Genomic DNA, 26,773 nt, shown 5'->3' on the forward strand with positions numbered 1-26,773 from the left:
AAAGTAGGCAATTTTTATTGTCATCATCTGATATGGAAAGCAATGTATGCGGGAAAATGCATTTTTTAAAAACTCCACACATTGAAAAAGAAGTGAATTCAAGCTGGACGTAAAGATGATAAATGAGTCTGAATGGAAAAACAAAGACATGAACTCAATTTAGGAATGTACCCTCACTGAAAAAGAATCAATTTGAAAAGACTGAAGAACTTAGACACAACAGGAGCCTAATTCTATTTTCTTGTATCATATGTAGTTATCTTTTAATGTATGGTGGAGCAAAAAGGGAGTCAAATGATATTCACAGCATTAAACACTTTGCTCTTGTCTTGCACAAGGTGCCAGACAATGGAAAATCTTGTCCAGTGTGATCCAATTTGAAAAGATGTAAATCAATACAGGTAGGAAAAACTATACAAGTAATTTCCTTTAACTGGATGGAAGACATGTCAGAAGCAGAAATTTTGTTTGAATGTTTCAGTTTATGCATGGGTTTATGGTAGGGCAACAGTGTTTTGGGGGCTGGTTTTGTCATCTGGAACATTTTTGGGATATAGTTTGTCACTAATTTCTTACAAAAGTATATTTTACATATTTCTCAACCTTAGCTTAATTAATAGAGGAGAAAAAAACCAGTTTTTAAGGAAGCAACTTCTTTGAACTATTTTCAGTGTATTTTCATTGCCATTTAAAATATTTTCCAAAATCACTGTGTTGCTCTTTATCTGATAGGTGACATATCTTTCCATTTTTGCTAGAGTTTTGTTTTTATCTTCTTTGTACATTAGTATGGCTGAGGATAACAAATATTACTATTATTGCCTAAGCTAGACAGCTAAAAGATAGATTGGCTGTAGCTTTGTTTGCTGGACCATTTTTTTATCTCTATGCATTTTGGCTGCAAGTGAATCACTAAAATAACAGGCTTTGTAGGTTCTTTACAGGTTAATACTGAAAATAATTTCAGTATATTTAAGCCTGTTAACTAGTTCATAGTCCGTTTGAAGCCAAATTTTCAAAACTTGGATGAAATTTCAATACTAACATCAAACAGAAATATGCTATCTTTATAAAGGTGTACAGGAGACTAGATTTTTTTGGTAATTTCTCAATAAGCCTGTGCAAATTTTTACATCTAACTTTCATATAAGAGATGCATCCACAAAGTAATACTGTCCAGATTGCACATGGAATTATTTTGTCAATGCAGAATGGCATCCACATGCACACACACCGTGTGCCATGAACAGGTCTGTCTTTCAAGGAGCTGGATCTGTAAGGGTCTTAGTATCTTTTGGAAAACTGTGAGGGTTAGTATTTAAAAACTGTAGTGTGATCATAAGTCCAGGCATCTCCCAGACACTTTGAGCCTGAAATATACACCTTGAAAATCCTATTTACAGATGCCACTTAACCCTGATGGCATCTGAAAATTCACATTTGCCAAAGATTCACCTCAGATTTGATAGTGCTGAGCCTAAGTCAATTTGTGCCTGCTTCACCTACTCGGTCATCTAGGTAGTGTTTTTAAGCAGTGCTTTAAGAGGTGGTTCACCACAGAAGATGACCTTTCTTTAATGAATGATTTGAGAGGTTAAAATACTCACTCTAGGGTACAGGGGGCAGGTGTGGAGAGCTACCTTTTCTCCTTAAGAAGATTTGAAACCTTGTGTGTGTATATAGAGTTGGGAGTGTTTAGCTTAGAGAAGAGAAAGCTCGGGGGGATGTCGTCAATGTATATAAATATCTGAAGGGAGCCTGCAAAGAGGATGGAGCCAGGCTGTTTTCCGTGGTGCACAGGGACAGGGCCAGAGGCAATGGGCACAAACTGAAACACTTTCTACTGTGAGGGTGACGAAGCACTGGCACAGGTTGCCCAGGGAGGTTGTTGAGTCTCTATCCTCGGAGATACCCAAAAGCTGCCTGGATAGGGTCCTAAGTAGCTGGCTCTAGGTGACCCTGCTTGAGCAGAGGGTTGGACAGGATGACTCCAGAGGTCCATTCCAACCTCAACCATTCTGTGATTCTGTATTGCTTCCTGATAAAGTGCCCTGACACCGGATTTGCAGGCTCTGTGAAGGTGCCTTTATTCCTTCAGCAAAACAGCACTTCTTAAATGAAAACAGTAAATATTAGCTTGCAAAAGAAAGAAAAAAGTGATCACAAGAGTTACTGTGGCATTATAATCTAGAAGATTGGACATAGCCATAAAGAGTGAAGTCTAGGGTTTAAAGTGCATGAACATCCATTGGAACGGGTACTGCAATACAGGTCCTTTGTCTGAGGAATTTGCGCTAAACACAAGGCTAGAGAGACTTACTTAGCATAACTCCAACTTAGCGTACATTTAATTGCTCCACAGAAAGTGGAATTGCTCTGAATAGGGGGACTGAAAATAATCACACCAAGCTGGGAAGTAGTTAGATAGCTCTCTGGGGAGATCAGAGAAGATAGAACTCATGCTCCTTCTGTCCTGGTTGAAGGTTTTAACTCATGAACAGTAGTTCACCTAGAAAAGAAAACCAGTGCTGCCTTGCACTAGTTGTCTTCTGGAAGAAAAGGCAGCTCCTTCTGCCTCTTGTTGTAGTGTTGTATTTTGAATAAAAACCAATCAGGCTCTTTTCTCTGGGAAAGGACCTATGGCTCTGATTGATTCAGAGGGTCCACACTGCTTCATGTGGAAAGCTTCTCCTTTCCTGTCTTGTATGTGTGCTTCTGAGCAGCTATATACTTTACAGGTTTACATATCAGTCTGCTGAAAGATGCAATATTTAGATTTCCTTAGGGGACTAACACACCAGGAGAAATATAAACTGATTTTGGAAAGTAAGTTTTGATTTGTTATGCTGCCAAAAGATCAGTGAGTGGGAATCGGTAAATCCAAACACCATTTTAATGGTTTCTCCCTTGTATTGATGCCATGGAACAAAGCTGTGGATCTCTGTGAACAGGTTTCATATTTGTTTTTGAAAGTTGAATGAACCAGCTTAGCAAAAAATGTAGTGTACATCTTTTAAGACTAAAACGGTTGTCATTCCTTTTTCAAGACTGGTTTCTGTTTTACATGTCTGTATAATTCTTTCACATGGTGACAGAGAGAAAAGTACCTAAAATATTAAATAACTTCTTTAATGTGATTCCCATCAATTTCAAACTAATGACTGAATTGAGAAAATTGGTTGACCAGCTGAATTTTGAATATTACATGAATCTCAGTGGTTTTGGATGTCATGTGTCCTGTGCACTGACTGACTCTTTTCAGAAGCTTTAAAAACCTACATGTAAGTTCATCATCTTGATTGAACTTAATTTTTGTGCAACATGCAGCATGTGAAAAGGAATGCTTTTCTGATACTTCTCTGGATTTATTGACTACACAGATTAAAATACAAAATCGAGAAAAATGCTATGCTTTATCTTTGAACTGAAGAACAAATTTAGTTAAGGAGTCATATCCAAGCATGATTTAAAAATTCTGAATGCATCCTTGCTTTCTGTGTGCTAAACATGAGCTGTTAGTAATGCTTTCCACAGCTTCCAGGAGTTCCTGGATGTAGTGAATCTAGGCATGTTGAGAAAAGATAGCCACTTCAGTGTTGTCAGGAGGCAGAGATGAGCATTAACATCAATCATTTCCATCTACAGAGCCTATCTAGAAATGATGTCTGGGTCAGCTTGTGGCCTAATTTCATCCTAGCAAATAGTTTCAGATCTGAGAAAAAGTTAGAAGTAACTGTTGTTTAGAAACATTGCATTAAAATCCTAAAAGTTTCAGAGAAAAGTGGTTAATGACTTTTACTTAATTAACTTGTGGCTTTATTGAAAAAGCAAACATTTTGCTGACAGTTTCAAAGATAGAAATTGGTAAAAGGGCTTTCTATTCTCCATAAAAGTACAACGTTTGAATCCTTTTTGAAATGGAGGAGGGAAAAAAAACAATAAAACATTAAGGAACTTCAAAGTTGTGGGCAGCACTTCCATACTGCTGTTTACATAAGCAAATTGGAATGTGGCTACAATATGTATTTTTTAAAAAAGCACAGCAAAATCCACCAGGTTATTCCTCATTCTGATTAAACCTCTTGACCAAGCTTACAGATAAGTTTTCCACCCTTCTACCTATTTTTCTGGCTACACTGTCTGTCTTAGCTTTTGTGGCGGGATGTTCTTTGGAACTGGATCTTTTACTGTGTTATTACTGAGTTGAGAAAGAAGCCCCTAATTTTGACTGAGATAGATGGTAGATTCTGTAGCAAAAATAATTAACGTTACCATTAAGCAGTTGCTTTTTTAAAGTAAGGGGCTAACTCTGTTTATTCCTTTCTGCACTGTCCAGAAAGACATTGTGAACAACTGCTGTTGGAAGCTGCATTTAAACAAGTGTTTGCATTTGGTTTGCAAACTAATTTTCAGTGGTTTGGGCCTTGAGTGGAAAAGTGAGCTCAGTCTAGGCCTTGGTTGCACAGGGAGGTTCAGGGGATTGCTTTCAGGGATTCCTTTTTTTAGATAGTAATCCGTAAATTTGCTTGTATGTGCTCTGAACAGGTATGGGGACCTTCTGATCCATGCCTACAAAAGCTCTCTTACCATTCTTACAGGTGGGGATAGATTTCTCTGAAACAGTTTGTGCTAACATCGTGACTTCCAACTTCCAACAGTTTACATCTTTTTTTTTTTTTTTTTTTTTTTTTTTTTTTTTAACCTTTTTCTTCAGGTGCAGAAACCTTACATTTCCTGACAGGCTTCCTGAGGTCAGCATTGTATTCATATTTGTTAATGAAGCTCTCTCGGTGATTCTGCGCTCCATTCATTCAGCCATTGACCGGACTCCTGCTCACCTGCTCAAAGAGATTATTTTAGTTGATGATAACAGTAATAATGGTAAGAGGTTTGGATTCTTCTTTTTTTTTTTTTTTTTTTTTTTTGGCCTTCTCCATAGAGATCATACATGATAATCCTTGAATTCTGGCTCCTGCTCATCCCATTGGCATTTCAAATGTTGTCAGTGTATTTTCTCCCTTCTTCATCCCACAGTCTTGCTGGGATGTCTTCAAATGTGCACAAGTGGGGCATGTTAAAAAGAGTATGTACAAAGATAGGATGCTGTTTCTATATGTTTAAGGTGTCTGGTTAGCATAATTTTGAGTGTAACAATAGAGACCTAAGAACTCTTAGTACTTGAGAGTGCTTTCAAGATTATATGCTTTCTGTGCTCTTCCTGTTTCAATTGTATGATTGCATGTGCATAGTCACTTTCTCTTTTGTGTAAAACACCTTTCTGTGTCTCTTAGACATCTTTAGATTTCCAGTTCTCCTCTCCTCGTTGGCAGCATTTACCTTGTTTCTTTTCTACTGTATGTACTCAGATTTTGCTCTCCATGATCTGAAGGACTGGACTGCCTATGTCTGATTGCTCAGTGCTTGTCTAGGGGTTTGTTAATGAGGCCATGCTGGGCATTATTTACAAGTCTTATTTTCCGGCAACTTTAGCGATGAAATTGTAATAAGCACAGGATATTGAACTTGAAGAAAAATCTGGGGGGTTAATTTTGAACTCCTAAAATACAAGGCAAATCTGAATTTATCCTGTTGAAGGAAAATGTTGAACAATGGGCTTCTCTTACCTTTGCCATCATTACAGCTGTTACGTAATCCCTGTAGCTAGATCCTGTGACTCATTGCTGATTGTAAATGTATCTCAGATTTGTACAGAAAAGAAACTTACTGGGAGACAAGTAAATAAGTTCCCCACCCCAGGCTATGCACTTCATCATCTCCTCTTCTGCTGACTATCAATGAAGGAAAAAATAAAATCCTGACTCCCTGAAGTACACACAAAACCCAACAGCTTGATGTAGGCTTATGTCAAATCTAATTCCAGTGCCAGTGAATAATACTATGTTGAGAGTTACCTAAGTCTGACCAAGCTTTTCTTGAAACACCTACTCACGGAACAGTGTGGGTAAATTGGCATGCAGGATTTGTGGGTTGTTATTCTTAGTTTATGGCACAATTTATGATGTAGCAATGCGATGAAGTAAATGAAAAATCACAGGAAACAGTAAACTATGAGCAAAGTTAAAAAAACCCAACAAACCCCCACAAAACCCCAGAATCAATATGCATGCACGCACATACACACACACATATAAGTGATTCAGAAACATCTTGTGAACTGAGGTAGACTTATGATTTGCTTCAGCATGTAGTTCAGTCATTTGACATGGGTTTACTGATGCACTCTTGCTGGCCTTAATTTTTGCCCACTCCCTCATGCAATCCATGGCAGTTTGATAGGAAAAAAAAAAAAAAAATGAAATACAACTTCGATTGGTGGACTTGCACGTGCTCTGGAATGTGTTTGTAGAAATTCAGTCCCGCATCCTTCAAACAGGTACAGTTAATGTGATGCCAGGAGCTCAATGAATCTGAATGGCTATTGGTGCTGCAGGGCCTGAGGCCTCTGGACATGGAGGAACTGGCCACGAGGCAGCCATAGAAGAAGGAAAATAATCTGGCTGAAAAGAGAGGTTTCTAGAGTTTGAGTCTGATTTTCTCTAATTTACAGGCAATTATTCTAGTGGACACATTGCAGAGCAATGTCAGAAACATCAGTATTGCTGAGAGCCCGTCATCACTGTGATGAGGTCACTAACAAATACACTTTGCACTCTGCTGTGGGCTTGTCAAAATTATTCTTTTTCATTATTGCTTACCTGAAATAGATAAGAAATCACAGGAACCACTGCATCTTTCAGGAACACCTGTTCAGCCACATTTTATGTTAGTACCAGTATTGGTACTGTACAGTATCATATTTTTATAGTTGGCTGTGCCTTTTATTCAGGCTTGCCTTTCTTACCCTCCAGTGCCTTAAATCCTTAGGTTCCTGGCCCCAAACAGAAGGACAGAAATTGAGAGGAAGGTAAGCTTTGGTTTGGCTGCCTTGACTTGGTGTTGTATGTCATTCTATACAAAATCACACTGCACAGAGTGATATTTAGTCTCCTAGAAAAATTCAGCTCTCTCCAGGATTTTCTGCTACTCCTCTAACCCTTTCTCTGGCGTCTCTTCCCTGCAGTAGTAAATTGGATTCCTACAGCCCTCTTTATCCCATAATGTATGCTGAAAAACTGGTAATAGGCATCCATTTCGAGAGGATGGATGTTTGGTAGGAAAGGAAGGGATTGTAAAGATGATTTATGGGCTTTTCTATTATTAGTTTAAATCCTGAAATATTTATTTTACAATTTACTTTTGCTTTTACAATATTCTATTTTCAATTTTTTCTCCCTTCCAGCATTGCTGAAACTAATCCTTTATATTTAGTGTCATCCTATGTTTTTGTTAGTAGCTCTTTAGCTTGTAAGTGTTGCTACTTGTAAGATAAGTGGGTTACTCTGGGTTTTGCTGTAATGTCACCTGAGGGGGGCAAAAGCTTGCTTTGTGCTTGCATCTGGCTCCAGACTCTGCTTCTTGTAGAGACCTGTCAGAATCCCAATTATAAGTGGTATGTTTACTGTCAGGCTTTCACCGGGGATGGCAACTTTTATAACTTGATGTAAGTTTTTTTTTTCTGTGATGCCACAGCCATGGATTTCACAGGCAAGAAACATCGTACTATGGGAAGTGACTAGAAAGAAAAAGTGAGAACAGAGATCAGGCAGAGTTTAAAGGAACACATTTTTTATTTTTGTTTTGTTTTATTTTTGTTTGATTGGATTCAAATAGCACACTGGTTTAAAATAAAAGCAGATACAATGATTGGCACTAGTGGAGGACACCAAAATTTCCTGCTTCTGAGGGGAAGCAATGTACTGGTAAACCGGTATGAATTCTTGCTGTGGGCCAAATTCTGAATCTAGTAATGAACAGCTGAATTCATCCCTAATTTCAGTAGATCTCTGTTTCAGAAAAGAGCAGCGGAAGAATTAGTTGCTTTTTAAAATTCCAGAAGGCTGATTTCAGAAACCACATATTCAAGCGTATGGCCAAAGTCTATACATTTGTCTGGAACAATAAAAGCTATAGTATTTTATGTCATGCACTTCAGGGTATGTCAAGCAAATTATCTATGACTTTCTGTAAACCTCAGGGCAGTTTTTCAAGTTCCCATTTATGTTTTGGGAGACCTCGATTAAGCTCTTTTTGAAATTTCCCTTTTTTAAAATAAATGTTTCAAGTTAGGACACTGTGAAAATGCCAGTGTGTGCCATTTAAAAGCAGAAAATAGATTTAACAGGTCCCAAAATCTTGATCCTCTATTTTATTAAAGCCATTTGGATGGCTTAATGTGTGTATTTTACCATACCATCTTTTCCAGTGGAATGCTGATAAGCGTAACATTGAAACGTTTCATATATGCTGTTAGGTACATTAGTATTAAAATTTAATTTAATTGAAGGTTAAAAAAAAGTGCATTTCAGTGACTGCCTGTGTGCTGTATAATGAGAACAAAAGATTTATTAAAAAAACAAACCAAATATCAGTGTTGTTCATTTGGGTCTCATTCACATTGGTGTGAAATAGAGCTACTGCACTGATTTTGTCTGTTTTAAGTGCTGTCTGTCAGATCAGAATCTTTCCTATCTTCCTCAGGAATGCTGTTTGCTTTTCAGAGATAATATTCTCGTTAATTTATAACTTGGGAATAAAGTAATTTCTTCTTTTTTGCCTTCGGAAGTAGCAGAGTTTTCCAGCTGACTCAATGCAATTGAGGAGAAGGATTTGCAGAGAAGAGGCATTAAAAAAACTTCAGGTGACCATGCCCACAACTGCTAAAGGTTAATTAGACCTCAGAAATGTTTTTAGAAAAAGCATTGCCTGAGCTGGAGACTACTGGAATAGTGTTTTCTTCACTCTCTGGCTTGTTGCATCCTGCCCTCTGGGGACAGGGTGGTCACCTTCTGTGCCACTGGAGTCCTGTCTTGGCTTTTGAGTCTTTTTGCTGGTGTTGAGCCCCACTGCACCTCTTGAAGATATTTTAAGAGTATTTGAAATCTCTCTGAAAAACTCATTGTGAGCCGTGATGTGTTCAGCTTCATGGGGAGGCAGTATGCATTAATGTGGCCAGAGCATGCCTTACAAAATTTTATATTATAGCAATAATTATCCTCTATGATATTTTTTCATATTAAAGTTAATAATAAATGTTGCAAAAGAGGCTGAAATTTCATAAGGTTTCTTCCTTTTTCTTTGAATCATTACTTAAAAATGAAATATTCTAACATGTTCAGTTCAATGATTCTCATTCTGTCCTGAGATTTCCATGAATACAGCTATTGAATTGCAGTAATAATGCTGGATATCACAGGATGCTAATTTTATGACTTGCCGTGTCAAAGAGAATTAGCACAGAGTAGTAGAAAGTGGGTCAGATGCAACTGTATCACCTTTGAGAGATTTGCAACGTTGTACTCAAAACACTGAATGAAAAGAAGCTTTTCAAAAGCATTCAGAGCTTTTCATTAGAAAGGTATATTCCTCCTTTTGTTATTTTTAAGAGATATTTGGGAATAGAAGATTGTCTGGTTTTTTGGGTTTTGGTGGGTTTTTTTTTTTTTTTCTTTACAAAAGCAGTGATGAATAAACCTCAAAAGTACTGTTCTTTGGTAGATTGCATGCTACATTTCATATTACAGCATAATTTGAAGATGGCTTACTTGTAGACCAGGCAACTATGAATGTTGATTTTAAAAACCTATTAATAACAATCTCCTAGGGAAGATTTTAGGACTTGCTGTCCTTCTGTTTGGCTGCTGCTTCTTCTCTTACCTCAATGCCAGCAAAATTCAAAGGCAAATAAAAACATTTAAAACCAAGGAAAAAGCCAAACTTTATTCAAACCTGTATTCACTTTTGGGCCATGGTTTATGCATTGTGAAGACTTCGCTTTATCTGCCTAGATTCATTTCCCCCGTTAGTTAAAGGTCTTGATGCTGAAATCCTTATTATTGCACAGTCTTTACAAGCAAACTTTCAGTAGGGTTGGCAGGGATTTACATGAGAGGGCTGTGTAATGCTAGTTAGGAATCAGATGCTATATAGACCAGGAGATCTGTCGCTGTTATAGATTTGAGAACAATGTTAGCTGTTGTTACAAACCATGCGTTTTACTTGCACAGTAACATGTAGCACTGAAGCTTGAATAAATGAAGACAATTCTTTGAGCATATGTTTACTGCTACATGTTCTGTGCTGATGCTAGGACTGGAATGAGGTGTGTCTTGGCTTGTGTGCCAGCTACTGTAGATGCATCTGAAAATATGCAAGAAGAAAATAACCAGAAGCAAAACATAGTCTGCTGGCCATCTGTTTCAGCAGTCAGCAGAAGTTAGCAGAATGAGAACGTTGTTCTTATTCTGGGGTGTTGAGAGAGAGTGGAGTACATGGACACTTTGGTTCATGTACCAACAATGACTGGCCATGCAGCTCAAAACTCTTGTGGAAAAAATTAAGAACCGCTGATATAAATGGACTGTGAGGTTTTTTATAAGGACAGTAGGTCCTGAAGATGATGTCCTAGAGTGGCTGCAGACTGCTCTCTCCTCTTATTTGTCAGTCCTTGTGACATTGTATTTTATTCCTGCTTTAAAGGGAAGAGGTTGTGGAGTAGGATATCAAAAAGAAATGAGCAACAGAGCAGAAAAGAGAGGGACACTGCTGATGAAGAAGGCTATCTGTGCCAACTATTCTTGCCCCTCTTTTGCTTTGATTTGTCACTCTTCATACCTTTTCCTCTTCCTGTGTTTGTTCCTTCTTTTTTCATCCAGGGCTGGTCTATAGCCTTGACCTTTATTACCTCAGTCCACTTTCCTTTTCCTCATTCCACCCTGGCAGTCTGCTCTTTCTGGATATTCACTTCTTCACACCCATTCCATACACCTCATCCTTCTTTGTATGAGCTTGTTTCCTTCAGTTGGGGTCTCCATTTTCCAGTGTACCCACTCCTCTTATCTTCTCCCTGTCTCCTCCATTGCAGTATTTGCTGCTCTTTCTCACAAACTGCACTCCTCCATTTTTCCCATCTCATCATTCAGCTTCCCCTTGCCTTTAGCCACATTAATTAAACTCCTGCCTGCTTCATCCTCTCCTCCCTCCCTTCCTCCTCCCCCCAGCAATATTCTGCTCCTTCCTTTGTGGCATGTTTTTATTCTCCCATTTTCCTCCTTTTTCTCTCTGACGTCTCCTTTTCAGACATGTTTTTCCATTTTCTTTTGCTTTCATTTAAAAATAACTATTGTATTCTTTTAGATCAGTGTTTCCGACTCTACCGTATCTGAACTCCGTACTGCATCAGACTCAAATGTTGACTTGCATTCAGTCACACATGGGGGTGGGAATAGCATCCCTTGCTGGAGGCAAGACTCTGATTTTTGTAGCATTGTAATTATAGTTGTATGAAAGCTGTTTGATAACCAGCATGCAGTTTGCTTTGTTTTTTAATGGGAACCGTCACATTCTCCATTCTTTATAACTGATGTGGAAGGTCCTTAGCCTTTGTTTTCTGGAAGGTTAGGAAAGCTCCAGTGCTGTGAGAGTGAGGTAGGGCTACAGGACCACTGCAGCTAAGTGTGGCTCTTCCGGTGCATCCCAGAGACACATCTGTTGGACCATTTGCCTCTGTGGAAGTGTGTGCTCAGCAGGTGTTTGCAGTGACAAAGTGGCCTATAAAAAGAACAGTTAGTTTAATCATCTGCAATATAGTGTAGTTCAGTCTGTTTGTATGGTTGGAAAAGCAAAATTTCAATGTGTGTGCAAGCTGATAGCATAACCTCTGTCCACATCAGGGGTCAGCAGTGGGCAGCAGAACTTTTATTGCAGTCTCCTGACATCAGAGTTTTTGATTCAAATGTTCATATAATACTGTGAACTGAATCTTCCCTAGCCGGTAGTTGCTGAAAGTTAATATGTGGTCATCTTATCTTTTATTCCATCCACGAGGTAATTTAACTCGTTCAGTCCTAATACTCTTGCAGTGTTGCAGTCTAACAAATATCTTTTTCTATGTCAGATTCAGTATAGCAAGTCCAAGAGGACAGAGCAGCCGCTTCTAAACCCAGCATTTTCCATACTTGCAGTTTAATGTAGGCAGCGGAATAGACAAAAAGTTATTTCATGCAACTCCAAACCTTATCACCAGATAATACTTCTTATTTTCCTAATAAGACAAACCCGTTGCCATTAAACTGAGCTTTAAGATTGGAATAACAATGTATTTGATTTCAGCGTGGGAGGAACTAATTTAAGTGTCACCTCAGCGGTATCTACATGCCATATTTAATCCTAATGGAAGGTAGTAAAGTAGAGTATCTGAACTACAGTATAGGAAATGCTGAAAAACTGGAGCTAGAACATAAAATTCAAGGATGATTTCAGCTGCAGTTTTACAGCTCTCTTATATCTTCTCTTTTTTTTTTTTTTCATATAGCAAATGAAACCTATACTGGCATTTTTCATTATGGTTTCATTTTAGCTTGAATCCTAGTGTACCGATTCATACTATGTATTTCACATATGCTGTGTACCCTATATACGTCAAGTAGCGCAATGCACAGTGAGTATTTTCTTGTTCTTCATCCCCACATCTGTTCTGCCATCCTCTAATGACATAATCCTTAGCATGAGCACAGTCTTACATGCTCTCAGGTTGCTGATCACATCAAAGCCCAATACAGACAATACAGATGAAGTTTCTGGGTGATGGTAAGTAGCTATACACTGGCACTTTGGAATCTTTTGGAAGAATTATTTGGGCCAACTTACAGGAAATGCCATCACCTGTGTCAGGTGTGCTTCAGAAACCGTATGTGGCCCACAGTCTTGAAGACTGCAGTCAAATTCAGTAAGAACAGGCTAGTTTTAAGCTCTTCTAGTAGCAATGAGGAATTCACCCCATGTGCATTGGAAGTGCTATGGGCTGGTGGCATCCTGACTGTGGGAATGCCAGTGTATAAATGCTGCCTTCGTCCACTTCTTAGCATCATCACTGTGATTCTAGCCTTAAAATTAATTACTAGAGATCTCTGAGAAATTGCTTGAATGAAAAATCTTTTTTTTTCCCATTTTTCCCCTCATTCATGTTTGTGGGATTATTTTGCCTTCAGGAATGCTTGAACGGTTTCCGTTGATAATGTTCTGAAACACATCTCACTAAATTCAAGAGGCAGCCCGTATGTATAGATCTGGTGCAGTGGCAAACAGTCGTGTAGAATTTGTGAGAGAAGTGCAAATACCTGCTGATGTCAGTAAGGTAACTCTCTGGTTTGATCAGATTATTTCCTTTTGACGTCTTTTCCCATAATATATCCAGAGATCTCCTTGCATCCAATTGAGTTTGTATTTGAGATACTCTAGTAATGTAAGCTGTTAAGAGGCTGAATGACTTTTTAAAGGATTTTTTCTTTCCTTACCAAGAGAATGGTACTTACAATCACAAGAGTTTGACAGAGGGTGAGGAAAATACTCTGTAGTGTTAGGCAAAGGAGTTAAAAAATTGTATCATATATAAAGTCAGAAATACAAATTGCCTTTTAAATGAACTTTATTAGAATTTACCTTTTCTTCCTAACCCAAGCACACTTTTCTTAAAAAGAAAAATGAATAAAAAGATAGCTTTCATAAAATTAATGCTGATTTCTTAACTTAAACTGGTGGTAAAATTTCCTGCCAGAGCTGATAATTTCAAACACTTCATCTTGTTTGTGATAGAATTGGAAAATTCTTAATATGCTGAAGGTTCCAAGACATGGTAAGAGACTTGCCTAAGGAAATACTTAAGGGTGTTTGAGTGCATCACCAAATGATAAAAACCAGTTAGCAAAAATATATTAATAAATTACAGACCATTCTGTGTTCACCCAGTAGGCATACACAAAGGCACATGTATAGGCATTATTAGATATTTTAAAGACATTGTGGAACATACTGTAAGTCTAAAGTTCAAGTACAGAACCTTTTATCAAAGGATGTTTGAGTTGTTGTGAATAAAAAAATCAATTCATGTTGACTTTTCTTTTGGCATACTTTTTCTGTAGATATGCTTGGCATTTAATTTTTGAAAGTGTTCTCCAGGTATATTGGATGACCAAACTTTAAATTACTTGACTTCACTTGTTCACTGTTAGTTATTTGTAGGGCTATTACTCAGATGGTGTTCTTTCCTTTCACGGTGGAAAAGTAACATATTTTAAGCAATATGCTTCAAGTAACAGCCTGGGAAGCTTTAGGGAACCTGTATTTAAAACTTTATGGAAACTGGAATGAAACTAGACATAAAAGCTAAAATTTCCATTTACGATGATGGAATTAACATGGGAAAAATGAAGGCTTAGAGGTTAGGCTGTGAGAGAGTGAAAATTTCTGTTTGTTTTTCCTCACCCAGTTTATTTGGAAAAGATGTTTTGTTTTTCTTGGGCCTCCATAACCATAGTCCTTGTTAACACCACTGACTTGGAAGTCTGTTTTAAGAGTCTGGGTAGAGTGAAATACAGATGCGAGTCCAAATGGAAAGACATACGGGTTATATACTAAAAACTCACCCTTCGTGTTCTTTGTGATCTTCACAATTGTCTAGAAGTCTGTTAGGTTTTTTGAGTAAGTTCTGCAGCCTACTTCATACAGGACAGGGCAAATCTTGCTCTCCTGGCAGTCTGATGAAGACGTCTCGCTGGGGGACCTACACGGATCTGTATTCCCCATTAGCCTCCTGCCAAGTCTCTATGGCATTTTGCAGTGGAGTTTGCAAACAAACTGATGATTCTTTTTTTTTTTTAAATAGTATTCTCCCTTCAAGTGTAATCTGAGAAGGGGGGATTGGGTCCAGCCAGCATGGGTTCATGAAAGGCAGGTCTTGCTTGACCAACCTGATCTCCTTCTATGACTGGTGACCTGCCTAGTGGATGAAGGAGAGGCTGTGGACATCATGTACCTGGACTTCAGTAAAGCCTTTGACACTGTCCCCCATAGCATTCTCCTAAGAAAGCTGGTGGCTCATGGCTTGGATGGGCGTGCTCTTCGCTGGGTAAAACACTGGCTGGGTGGCCAAGCCCAGAGAGTAGTGGTGAATGGAGTTAAGTCCAGTTGGCAGCCAGTCACGAGCGGTGCTCACCAGGGCTCTGTTTTGGTGCCAGTCTTGTTTAACATCTTTATCAACGATCTGGATGAGGGGATTGAGTGCGCCCTCAGTAAGTTTGCAGATGACACCAAATTGGGTGGGAGTGTCGATCTGCTGGAGGGTAGGATGGCCCTGCAGAGGGACCTGGACAGGCTGGATCGATGGGCCGAGGCCAACTGTATGAGGTCTAACAAGGCCAAGTGCCGGTTCCTGCACTTGGGTCACAACAACCCCATGCAACTCTACAGGCTTGGGGAAGAGTGGCTGGAAAGCTGCCTGACCGAAAAGGATCTGGGGGTGTTGTTCAACAGGCAGCTGAACATGAGCCAGCAGTGTGCCCAGGTGGCCAAGGCGGCCAACAGCATCCTGGCTTGTATCAGGAATAGTGTGGCCAGCAGGAGCAGGGAGGTGATTGTCCCCCTGTACTCGGCGCTGGTGAGGCCGCACCTCAAATACTGTGTTCAGTTTTGGGCCCCTCAATACAAGACAGACCTTGAGGTGCTGGAGCGTGTCCAGAGAAGGGCAACAAAGCTGGTGAAGAGTGTGGAGCACAGGTCTTATGAGGAGTGGCTGAGGGAACTGGGGTTGTTTAGCCTGGAGAAGAGGAGGCTGAGGGGAGACCTTATCGCTCTCTACAACTACCTGAAAGGAGGTTGTAGTGAGGTGGGTGTTGGTCTCTTCTCCCAAGTAGTTAGCGATAGGATGAGAGGCAATGGGCTCAGGCTGCTCCAGGGGAGGTTTAGATTAGATATTAGGAAAAATTTCTTCAAGCGTTGGAAGAGGCTGCCCAGAGAGGTGGTGGAGTCACCATCCCTGGAAGTGTTCAAAAAACGGGTAGACGTGCCACTTGGGGACATGGTTTAGTGGGCATGGTGGTGTTGGGTTGATGGTTGGACTGATGATCTTAGAGGTCCTTTCCAATCTTAATGATTCCTACTTTTTACTTTCATTAAAAAATAATCCAGCCACCAAGCCAGGAAACATGAAATTGCTACTCTACCCTTAACTGGTTTAGTGGTGGACTTGGTAGTGTTAGGTTAATGGTTGGACTGGATGATCTTAAAGGTCTTTTCCAACCTAAACGATTCTATGATTCTATGCTCCAAAGCTTTCTCACAGATGTTTTTGATGCCAACTCAAAGGACAATTTGCCTTTCATTAAAATTAGCGGGGCTTGTCTGCACTGCAGTGTAAACTCTCCAATAAATGATTTAGAATCATGATGAATGCTAAATAACATGGCAGCATGAATCATTGTTGTTTTCATTTGGCAGCAGAGAAAATCTTGATGGAATTGTGAAGTACTCTCAGTTCTCTCAAGATAGCTTACTGTCGTCTGCTGCATTGTTCCTTTGCTCTTGACACACTCCTTTGGCCCAACGCCTGTCTAATCATTGTTTAATGTTTAAAAAGCTGCCATCTTCTGAGGCAGTCTTTTCAAGCAGTACAAATACCAGCAGATTTGCATACAGTAGAAATAATTGGAAAAATAAAATTTAAAAAAAAACACAAGAAAATGAGATGCAAACAGCATTAATGCTTTATGAAGCTGAAAAAAATACCATGTACCTAATTGAATTATGGTGAAGTTTTAGGAAGCTTAAAGATATTTCTGTGGCTAAATACCTGATCTATCAGTTTTACATGCTATGGAATGATTATTCCTCCTGACCTATTGCCCCTAATCTCAATCCTTGCTCATGTGCATGAAGTGGAAGGAGAAAAATAAGATCTTCTAAAATGGAAAACAAGTCGACAACTCATTTGCCAGCAAATAGGCAAGTTGACAACTGCTGTGCCAGCAAATAAAGAATTATTTCCATTTTTTATTACCATGAACAAGTGCAATGTCAATACCTGAAAAATGTACTTACATCCCCATGTCAAATAAGTGACTGTGTCTCCCTGCCTTGTGGTAGTATTATTACTGTATGTGCAACAAGTTTAAAACATTTTCCCATAGCCTGCTCCGTATATGAAATGTCTAGGATTACTTTTTAGTGATATTTGTGCCCTTGAAACTTCTTTGTGCCTTTGACAATCAGCTTTGGACATGCAAGTGAATCTGTGTAGCACTGGGTCTGGTTTTTTGTTCTCTCATCAGATATCTCTCAGTTTCCAAAGGAATGTTTCTTCTCTTTACCTATTTCCCACACATACAAATAGATAAAGCTTAAGGAATACTGTGGCAAAAGTTGTGTGACTGTGTGTATGGTTTATATCTCACACACAGGATCTTATGTACTGAGACTAGCCCTGATGTAAGACAAAACATATTCCACAAGTATTTGTGCTGCACAGTGTTGTACAGAAGGGCAAGAACTGAATGAGGATGTGCCATGACAACTTGAATGCCTTGTTTCCAAGATGGATTCTTGCTGAGACCATCAAATTGTCATGTGTGGGAACACTGTCTCCAAGATTTGGGAAGCTGGAGAACTGCTAGACCCTGAAGGTTCCCATTCAGCTAGGAATAAATCTTATGGCAGCTCAACTTAGACCATTAGTCCAATGTTAGAAAAGAGATTTGAGGACAGCTTTTTCACCAGAAATTGAGCAGAGAGGTTAGGAATTTACAGTTGTTTTTTGCCAGCATCTCTAGCAAATGGGGAGATTGAGAGACAAGGAAGAAGGCAGTAGGCAGAAGCAATGCAACATGCTTTCATATCAGAGGGGAATGATTTAGCTATAGTATAGCCAAGAAAAAAGGTAGGCTGTGTATAAGAAAGGGAGGTTTTACAACTGAGAAACAATGCCTTGTCTAGAATTCCCTTCTCCTGAGGAGCGCAAGATTGCCTAAGTGCAAGAAAAACACTGTCAAGGATATTTTGCCTTTTTTTTTTCCTAGATCTGCACATTGCTAGAGCTATCTGAAGTAAGTAGAGGCTGACTTTTGAAATTTTCATCTAGTCTGTCTCTTTGCTTCAGCAATTATGTCTTCCAGAAGAGAACAACGTCAGAAAATAATGAAGTTACCAGAAACCTCAACAGCTTGGTAAAAAGAGCGTCATCACATGTGGATATAGATGGCGTTCCAGGAGAACGATCACATAGATCATAGGAAGAGAAGCGTGTCAGATGAAATAAAAGAATTTGTACTTTAGTTTTATCTTACAAGCCTGAAAAGATCAGTTGTTATACAGTGATATAGCAGTACTTTACAGGTTGCCTGATACTCAGTTGACCCTGAAATGTAGCAGTATTTTATGCAACTCTGACTACGCTTTCACTGACCCACTCTTCTCTTGACTTCACATATGAAATCTGAATAAGTGGCTGTATTATTGTATGGCCCAGTAAGAGCTCTGGAAAGAGTTTGATGGCAGGAAACATTGGTAGTTCATATCCTTGAAAACACATAAAGTATGTGAAGTACTCTGTGTTTCTTTCTTAGATGGTCCTACAAAAGCCTGGAATATTCTACAAAGCTTCAGGCGTCATGCAAGCACAAGCACTTCTGCAGAACACAGATCAGTAAATCCAGTTTAAGGCAGTCAAAATTACCGTTTTACTGCACGCTGTAGAATTGGATTTTCTGGTGGTTTTGCAGATGTACATTCGTAGTCCCTGAGGTGAGAGTGGTACAATAATTGTAGTGTTCAAGCTTCCGTCACAAGCAGCTCTTTTTAAGTTGTGGTGTGCTGCCTTTCTCAAAATGATGCTGGGATTAAACTAGGCATGCTACCAAATCTAAAGAACAAGATTAGATACATGCAAGCTCTCAGTTGAAAATTATTCTTAAAAATGGAAGGGGAAAAAAGAAGATACTCCCTTACTTAAAAAGTCTTGGGATTTGTTTTACCTTTTTTTTTTCCTATAGGAAGAGCTTTTTTACCCTTTGCTTATGTCAGCACTAGGCCTTTACCAAATGTCTAAAGCTTTTGGGTTTTGTTTTTAGTTTAAGGGTTGATCTTGAAAGGTGTTGACTGCATCCTAGGACTTTCTTTTTCATTAATAGGTTGTGTTCTACAGTGTGATGTAGGTTCGTTCTTGTGACATAGAAAAGTATTATCCATAAAGTCATGTAACTGGTCCACAGGGTGTTACCACAAAATGAAGGAAATCCAGTCCTTTGGTGATGTTAGGTCAGTATAGAAGCTCACGTATCCCACCCCCTCAAATTAGAAATGGTTCATCATTAAAAGAAAGAGTTGTCTTCCCAAATGGATGTAACTGGAACCTCTGTGATCCTGTCAGTTCTTACCAGAAGTTTCAGCTCCTTGGAGCTCCCATCTGAGGGACTGGCCTACGGAGACTACCAGGAAGATGAATGCAAAACTGAGCCTCAGTCACTTTCAGAGATACATAATTCTGACTGCATGCTCAGCATAGGTTAGCCATGTCCAATATATGTTCTTTTTAGCATTCTTTTAATAAGGCCCAAAAATTGGGAAGTCAGGGGTCTTTTAAAGTATCTAAAAAGAAAAACCTTAGGGGAGGTGAGTTAATAAAATAGTCTGTTAAACTAACATTCATTTTATGGCCCTAAACTAGGAACACTGAGAGAGATGACTTAGTTACAGTAAAATGGGAAAAAAGGTCTAATCAGCTTTCCTTATAATGGAAAGTGCCCTAGAAAAATGTGCCTGTTGCATCAGAATATATCAAACTGAGTTTAATCAACTGTGGATTACTGCACAATAGCTCAATCAACTTTAGGTCAGGAAGAAAGAAAGTAGAGGAATTATTTAGAACTGTAAAAGAAGATGTATGTTCAATAGTTCATTTGACTTCCTGGGACTGGATTATCAAAGATACCGAAGTAACATGAAAAACAGCAGTGTGTGATTTATCCCTCTCACACAGGATGTGTGTATGAGACTTAGTCTGGTATGTGTGTAGTATGTACTGAGATTTAGCCCTGATATATGACAAAACATATTCCACAAATTGCATTAATTTTTATGGTGCTGCACAGTGTTGTATACATCCCTTGGTTTAGAGTTCATATAGGGTATTTTCTTGAAAAATGCAAAGCTGTCTGGATGGACTGTCCTCTGCTACAGTGCTACTCTGCCTGACTTTCCTCTGTATTAAAGCAGTAATGGGAGTGATTAATTTAATCCAGGAGAATGATCACTTAATTTATACCAGATATAGTCTGAGTTAGGAAATCTGTATGCTGGAAATGGATTTTATTTCAAATAAGTTTCAGTCCACGCTCAAAAACTTTTAACTGCAGCAGGTTACTTTGGTTATCAGGGCCAAGCTTTCTGCTGGCTTACCTCTCCCACGCGCCCCATCTCCACTTGAACCGAGTGGATTTCTGATCCTGGCAATTTTTAAAGGTTCCTATCGGTGTGAAAACTGCATTTCTGTCTGTGCCATAGGTACCCATTAAAGTAGAAATTCCTGTGATTTATATAACTGGCTGTGATAGGGGAAAAGTGTTTTCTCTGCTTTTGTGTTACGTTTTTAAAGTTTGATACCACTTCCAGTATCATGTAGTTACCTGTGTAATCAGTTCTCTGTTCAGTAGTTTCCTGACTAAAAAAGGCCCATAAAAACATCAGTAAATGTAAAATAAATATGTTCCTATTTTTAAGGGATTCTTTTAGAAATGGAAGGGTGTTCTTTGTGAATTTTGGATCATTTTCTTAAAGATATTGTTGAAATTGAGGGATAAACTCTGCCTGCGTTATCCTGTTAACAGCAGCAGAACCCTTGTTGACATAAGCTTCAGCCCAAGGGCTCGATAGCATCCCAAGGGGGGCTTGACTAGTGACAGCTGAGAAATACACAAATTATATAGAATAAATAGCCAGTTTTGAAGGAGTGTTGAACAGATTCTTGGCCTGGCACTTCTTCATTTCTAAAAATTCCACTGTAGGTACTGTACATTAATCCTGAGAGTACCTGCATAGCTGCCTAGTAGTTCTGTATTTCTTTGGTAGTATGAGGCACTACCTATGATCTGTCTGGTAGTCTTTTGGAAAAATTTAGTCAGATTTCTCTGTAAATATACTGCAACATGTACTTGAATACAATTCTGTTTCCAACTGTTCATCTCCCCCAGGAGACAAAAATTTACGTTGTTTCTGTGAGTGAACTGCCTAGTGAGTGAAGCGAGTGCACAGGAGCATGCAGGACATGCCTCCAGAGCAGGAGGACCAGGAGCGCTAGGGGATGGATCTACGCTGCACATGATGCTTGGAATAGGTGAGCCTTCCCAGGACAGGGAGGAGTGGTGACAGATAGCTGTTGTGGCCGTGCAGGGTATTCCTTCTTTTCTCCCTAGGAAATAAATGTCTCTCCAACACATGCCAAATCACAGCTCGTCTGAAGACGGCTTGAGGAATTATACTGCTTTGCTCAGGTCTGTCCCTGGAGTCAGGTTCCAGGCTCCTCAATGTGTGTATTTGGCATTTCTGTCAGTAAACTAATTTGCTATTGTGCTGTTCCTGGCACAGATGCAAAAATGGGAACAAGTCTGCTCAAGACAATCTCACTTAATATTCAGTCCCCTTTTGAAAAGTATCTAACCCTTTTAACTGTCCTGTTTTGTTCATTAGGGACTGAACACTGTGTCACCCTAATCATAAAGCCTAACTAATTGCTCACAGCCAATTGTGTATATTTATAATAGATTGTAAGCCTGATTTAGTTGCGGGATTTATATTTTTTTGTGAGATATCACATGGCAACAGTGAGGTACTCCTTGGTAAAGGTGCTGTTTAGGAGTTAGACTCATAATGGATCCTATCCTCCTTAATGCCTTACTTTCAATGAAAATATTTACATAATGTGGTACCCTAAATCACGAATAGGAGCATCAGTGTCTCGGCTTCCATAAACACAGTGCTAGTTTGCCACAGATTTGCTATACGTGTGAAAAAAAAAAAAAAAAAAATCCAAGAGACTGTAAGTACTGTGACAACTGCCTGCAATATTTATTAGACAAGCTACCGATTCTTGTCACCCTGTTCCTTTTAATATAATTGAGAATAATTGAAATAACCAAATTATTTTTGATCTGAAAGGGAAATCAATGCAAATCAAAAAACAGCTGTAGACTTTTTGTCTGAGATGGTAGATCAGTTTCATTCTTAGTCAGCTGATTTTAGCAGATTTTGAATTTTATTTTTTTTATGGGCTGTAACATACACTTCCCTGAATCAGTTACGTCAGTGGTATGATGTGATGTATTTGATATTTTTCTGGTTTAACTTTTAAGTCTTAAAAGATTTTTTTTTTTCTCCTTTTATTGAAATTGATAGCTTTATATCTTAACACCTTCCCTGTATTTTCCTGCAGTTCAGTATTTGAAGTGTTTTTTCTCGAACTAGTTCTTTGCTTTTTTTTTTGGTTGTGTTCAAGTGATTTGGCAGTGAGCAAATTTGGACATTTTTTCCGTGTTCTGTATAAAAGCTGTTTTTTAAATGCTACTGATGACTGTGTAGTGTTTAGAGCCAGCTATCTGTCTTGCCAACTTGTTAAAGCTATCATCTCCCCACAGGCTGCTGGTGTGACTACTCAGTATTGCTCGTGGGAGGATACTGCATTTTCCAGTGAACTTCTGTTCAAAAAAAGATCCTCCAGCTTGGCGATGGGAGATACTGCTATCTGTCATTCCATTTCCCCCATCAAAGGGTGATCCTGAAATACCAACTCTAAAAGCAAAGTTGCTACAATGAATTTTCCATCTGAAATATGTTAATATTTATGAATGTTCAAAAGTGCTTGTTACTCAAGAGTTTCTCTTGGTCTTCAGATTTATGAGGAAAAAGTACTCATCTCAGTTAAGAGTTGTAGAAAGAGTTTTAGATCTTTTTTTGCAGTTCTTTTGTTTCATGGCTCATGGTTCTCGCAAGTAGTTAGTCTGAAGCAAGTTGTTGTTATGGTTTCAAATGGAAATATCTAGATTAATCACCTTAGGTTTGGGGTATTGTGATTTTAACTGTGCCAGACAAACTAATGTGTACTGTTAATATATGTGTCTTTATGCTTCATTTCACCCATCTACAAAGAGCATGGGACAATATTTGCTGAGTAAACCGAAAAAGAGATGAGACAAGCTTCTGTCAGGATTAATTGAAACATAGTTCTCTCTGTGTTGGGGCAAGAAGGAGGACCAGACAATCTCTCAGTTCAGTGCTGCAGTCTTTGATTCCCTATTCGTCAAACTATTTTTGGTGTTTAAACAGAAGAGCTTGAAGGTGCAGTTCATAAACACTCAGTGATTAGTCAGCATGTGGATTTTCAGGGCAGGGAATTCATATTCTAACAAGGCTGTTAACAGTTTCTGACCATCATAAAAATATCTCAGGAACTGTTCTTCCTGTTGAAGGGAAGGTGGAAACATTGCAACCAGTAGTAGAAAGTTCTCTCTGTATTTGGTGGATTTACTTTTATTCTTCTATAAATAATTTCTGACCTCAAAATTTTGTGAGGCTTAGACAAATATGGAAAAATTAGATCCTCTGAAAGCCCTTAACAGTCCTGTGAATGTTGCTGTGCCAATAGGCAGAACTAGAGATATCTTTAGTATCTCTCATGTTGTAATATTCAAAATAGTTGGTAAACATTGACTGTGTCCACACTACCAAATTTTTCTGAGATGTGCTTTTAAGCAGAGATAGCTGTATATGAACGATAAACAATCAGTCAGGCTCTGCAGTCCATTTGAATCGTATATGGGGAATATATGTAAAAGGGTTCACAGCTTGTTCTTTGCATAACAGCCTGTGGTGCCTAAGACCACCATATTCTTTCGCATTAATGTTTTCTCATTTACCATCTGCAAACAAGTAACTGCAAAGGTCAATTTCTTTAGCAAACTTGCTGTTGGAACACTTGTGACACAGAACAACTTGGGCTTGATTTGTATTTATTAACTGATGTATATAGTTTTGAAGTTGACGGATTTTATAATATTACTTAGTCACTGATACACAGAGTTGCATAAACTTTAGTGAAACAGACTCACTCCCATTATCTCACTACTGGTGAACTCGTTCATTCAGCTGAATGCTGTAGTGTTTAGTCTCTGTGCAGATTTATGAAAAACAGAAAACTGCTGTTCAGTCACCTAAACATGGGCTTAGGAGTCAAGCTTCAGGTATCTATTTCTAAAACCCTGACCCTACAGCTGCAGAAATGTGCACTTAGTTTCTTGGCAAGGTTTTACTTTGACTATGAAATTGAAAATATATTATTATTAAAATTGGGTTTGGTGACATTATGACTGGACGTTGCTAGCTCACAGAAGTGTTCAAGGGCTAAATCATATGCATCCCAGTTCCTGCATTGCTATTAGTCCTATGATAGCTATTATTGCTATCATCTTAATTCACAGAAGTATTTGTGATGGCCAGATGCTAAGGAGTTCAAAAACTGCCCTCCCTTCAACATTTAAAAGGATGGAGCTTCAGAGCAATGTCTCATATGACTAAAATGTTGTTGTTATTAAAAATACAGATTCAAAGAGAATGGTTAGTAGTATTTTAAGAATGGCACATTGGCATGAAAAATTAAAATGATACTGCACTTGTCAAGGAAATGGACCTGAGATAGCTGTGTATGTACCAACTCAGGTGGTTTTATACCATGCCTCAGGGTCTGGGTAAATAAAGTCAGCCTGAAGGGTGTGCCCAGCCACAGGCACGAATGCTGTCAGTCACTTCTTGGCTGGACAGCTGTAGTGTGAGATAGGTAGGGGTGGCATCTAAGGGAACTGCCACTAATTCAGAGAGCTGCAGCATGTTTCCTCAGCCACCGAGCTATGTTATACTATACCTAGCAGCCTGTCCCGTGCTCTACGTGAGCTTCTTTTAACAATTTGAAGTGGACCTAAGGTCTCAGCCTTTATCTGTAAGGTGTGCTGCATGGCCTGGGTCCTGGATAGCTAAATATTTGTTCAGTATTCCAGGTGGAAGACCGTAGCCGACAGGTCCTTTCTGCTGGCATTACAGAGCTCTCTGCCAGAGCTCTAACATATGTCTGGCTGGAGTAAAATCTTCCAAGGCAAATGCAGTCAAAACCCATAGGGTGGACTTACCTGTGAACTACTGCTATTACAAATGTTACTGTTCTCTTATACTGGAAAGACCATTTCTTTGTTGTTGCCACATTAAACATCTACGAACTCTCCTCCCAATCCTGTACTGTAGGCTCAGTCTTGCAAGTAAATGAGTCAAGCTGCTCCCAGACCTGGGGGCGGTACATCTGCACAGCGCTCCATATGCAGACACAGCGATTCATTAGTGCTAGCTTGGGTTGCTGTGTGTGCTGTGAGCTGCACAGTATAGCTGTGTCCTTGGATGCCGTGGTGTCCTGTCCTTCTAGGACAGGGTCTTTACTTGCTGCATGGTAAATCCCAATCATGTGTACCTGATAATACTATGCCAGTGGGTATTTTAGGCTTTCAAACAAGGAGGTTTTAATGGTGATTGGTCATGTAGTAGTGAAATACAAAGTGTTTATGAAGAGAAAGAAATGACTGGATTTTAGTGAATAGTGAAGAACCTTTAATAGTATGCCCTGGTACTGCTGCTGATTTTGTTCAGTACACTAAATCAAACCAAAGAGATCGATGAGTTCCAAAACAGAAGTAGCAGAAGGGTGGAGAAAAAGAAAGCATTGTTTGATGGGTATGGATATTACGTGTAGATACGGACAAGAGGAAACAAGAGACATAGCTCATCCAACTTCTCATAAATTTTACATACGTTTGATGCCAGCTAATTTCAGAGGGGTTTGTGGGTGCTAGTATATATCAAATATCGTTCTGTTTCACATCATTAGGGAAAGGTAGTCTTGATGAGAGTAAAAGGACAGGGAAGACTAGTTCATTAGGGAATGATCATATGGAAGTGGTGGTCGCATGCGTTGGTTTCGGAAGGATACACAAAACAGATTTGTTTTTTCAGATGAGGAGCAAAAGTTTACATCAGTGGAGTATTTCAGAACCTGCCAGCTATGTTCGAGGTGGCAGCTCATTTCCAAACTGTAACCAACCTACTCATGCGGCTTCTGGCATGCACCAATACCTTTCCAAAAGTGGTGTTGCATTACTGTCTTCCCTGGGAATGTGCTTTCCCAATGCTTATCTTTACATCCCTCTGTTTAAGAGCTGTATGTATCTGGGGATAAATTATACCAAGACCCCTAATTAATGGCTTTAGATTTAACTGTAAAGAAAGTCCTTTGATTAGAAGAGAACTGCCTCTCCCTCTCTTTGTTAAGGTGCGACTGATATGTTCTTTGTTTATCTACCTGAAGAGATTAAACAAAGCATGTACAAGACAAACACATCTTTATTAGGATTTGTTACAAACCCCCTTTTCTGAAGCACGATTGGAGCACAGCAATTTTAATTAGTTTTCACAAATGCTTCCAAGTAACACCCACAGTGTTTACTTTTTAGCTATGGAGAAGACTCACCCACATAGCAAATAAAAAAAGGAAAGTCTGACATAAGTTTTCATGTGCAGCTTAGCAAGAAGACAGAGTAATTTCTTGCAAGTTAGTGGTCGTCTTGGGTTTCAGAAGGTTATTTCCTTTTGCTGTGTAGTAGGTTTGGGTTTTTTGTTGTTCTGGATGGTCTAACAGAGGAAAAAAACATCTGCCGAGTTTTTATAAGAGATGTTTTTAAACCTACTAGCTCTCTGTGTTTTGATTGTTTTAATCACCCTGATTTGTCTGTGGTGAAAGACAGGA

At 39.0% G+C, this 26,773-nt stretch overlaps 1 protein-coding gene across 2 annotated transcripts in view; it reads left to right on the plus strand.

Moving 5' to 3' along the window:
• Window positions 1-26,773, plus strand: part of GALNT18 (polypeptide N-acetylgalactosaminyltransferase 18) — a 259,359-nt gene that overhangs the window by 131,073 nt on the left and 101,513 nt on the right. For both annotated transcript variants that reach the window (XM_075712750.1, XM_075712752.1), the window contains exon 3: window positions 4,715-4,881. In XM_075712750.1, the coding sequence (XP_075568865.1) occupies window positions 4,715-4,881 (167 nt within the window). The remainder of the gene's footprint in view (window positions 1-4,714; window positions 4,882-26,773) is intronic.

The sequence above is a fragment of the Pelecanus crispus genome, chromosome 6 (assembly GCF_030463565.1).
Source record: "Pelecanus crispus isolate bPelCri1 chromosome 6, bPelCri1.pri, whole genome shotgun sequence".
Taxonomy (NCBI): Eukaryota; Metazoa; Chordata; class Aves; order Pelecaniformes; family Pelecanidae; genus Pelecanus; species Pelecanus crispus.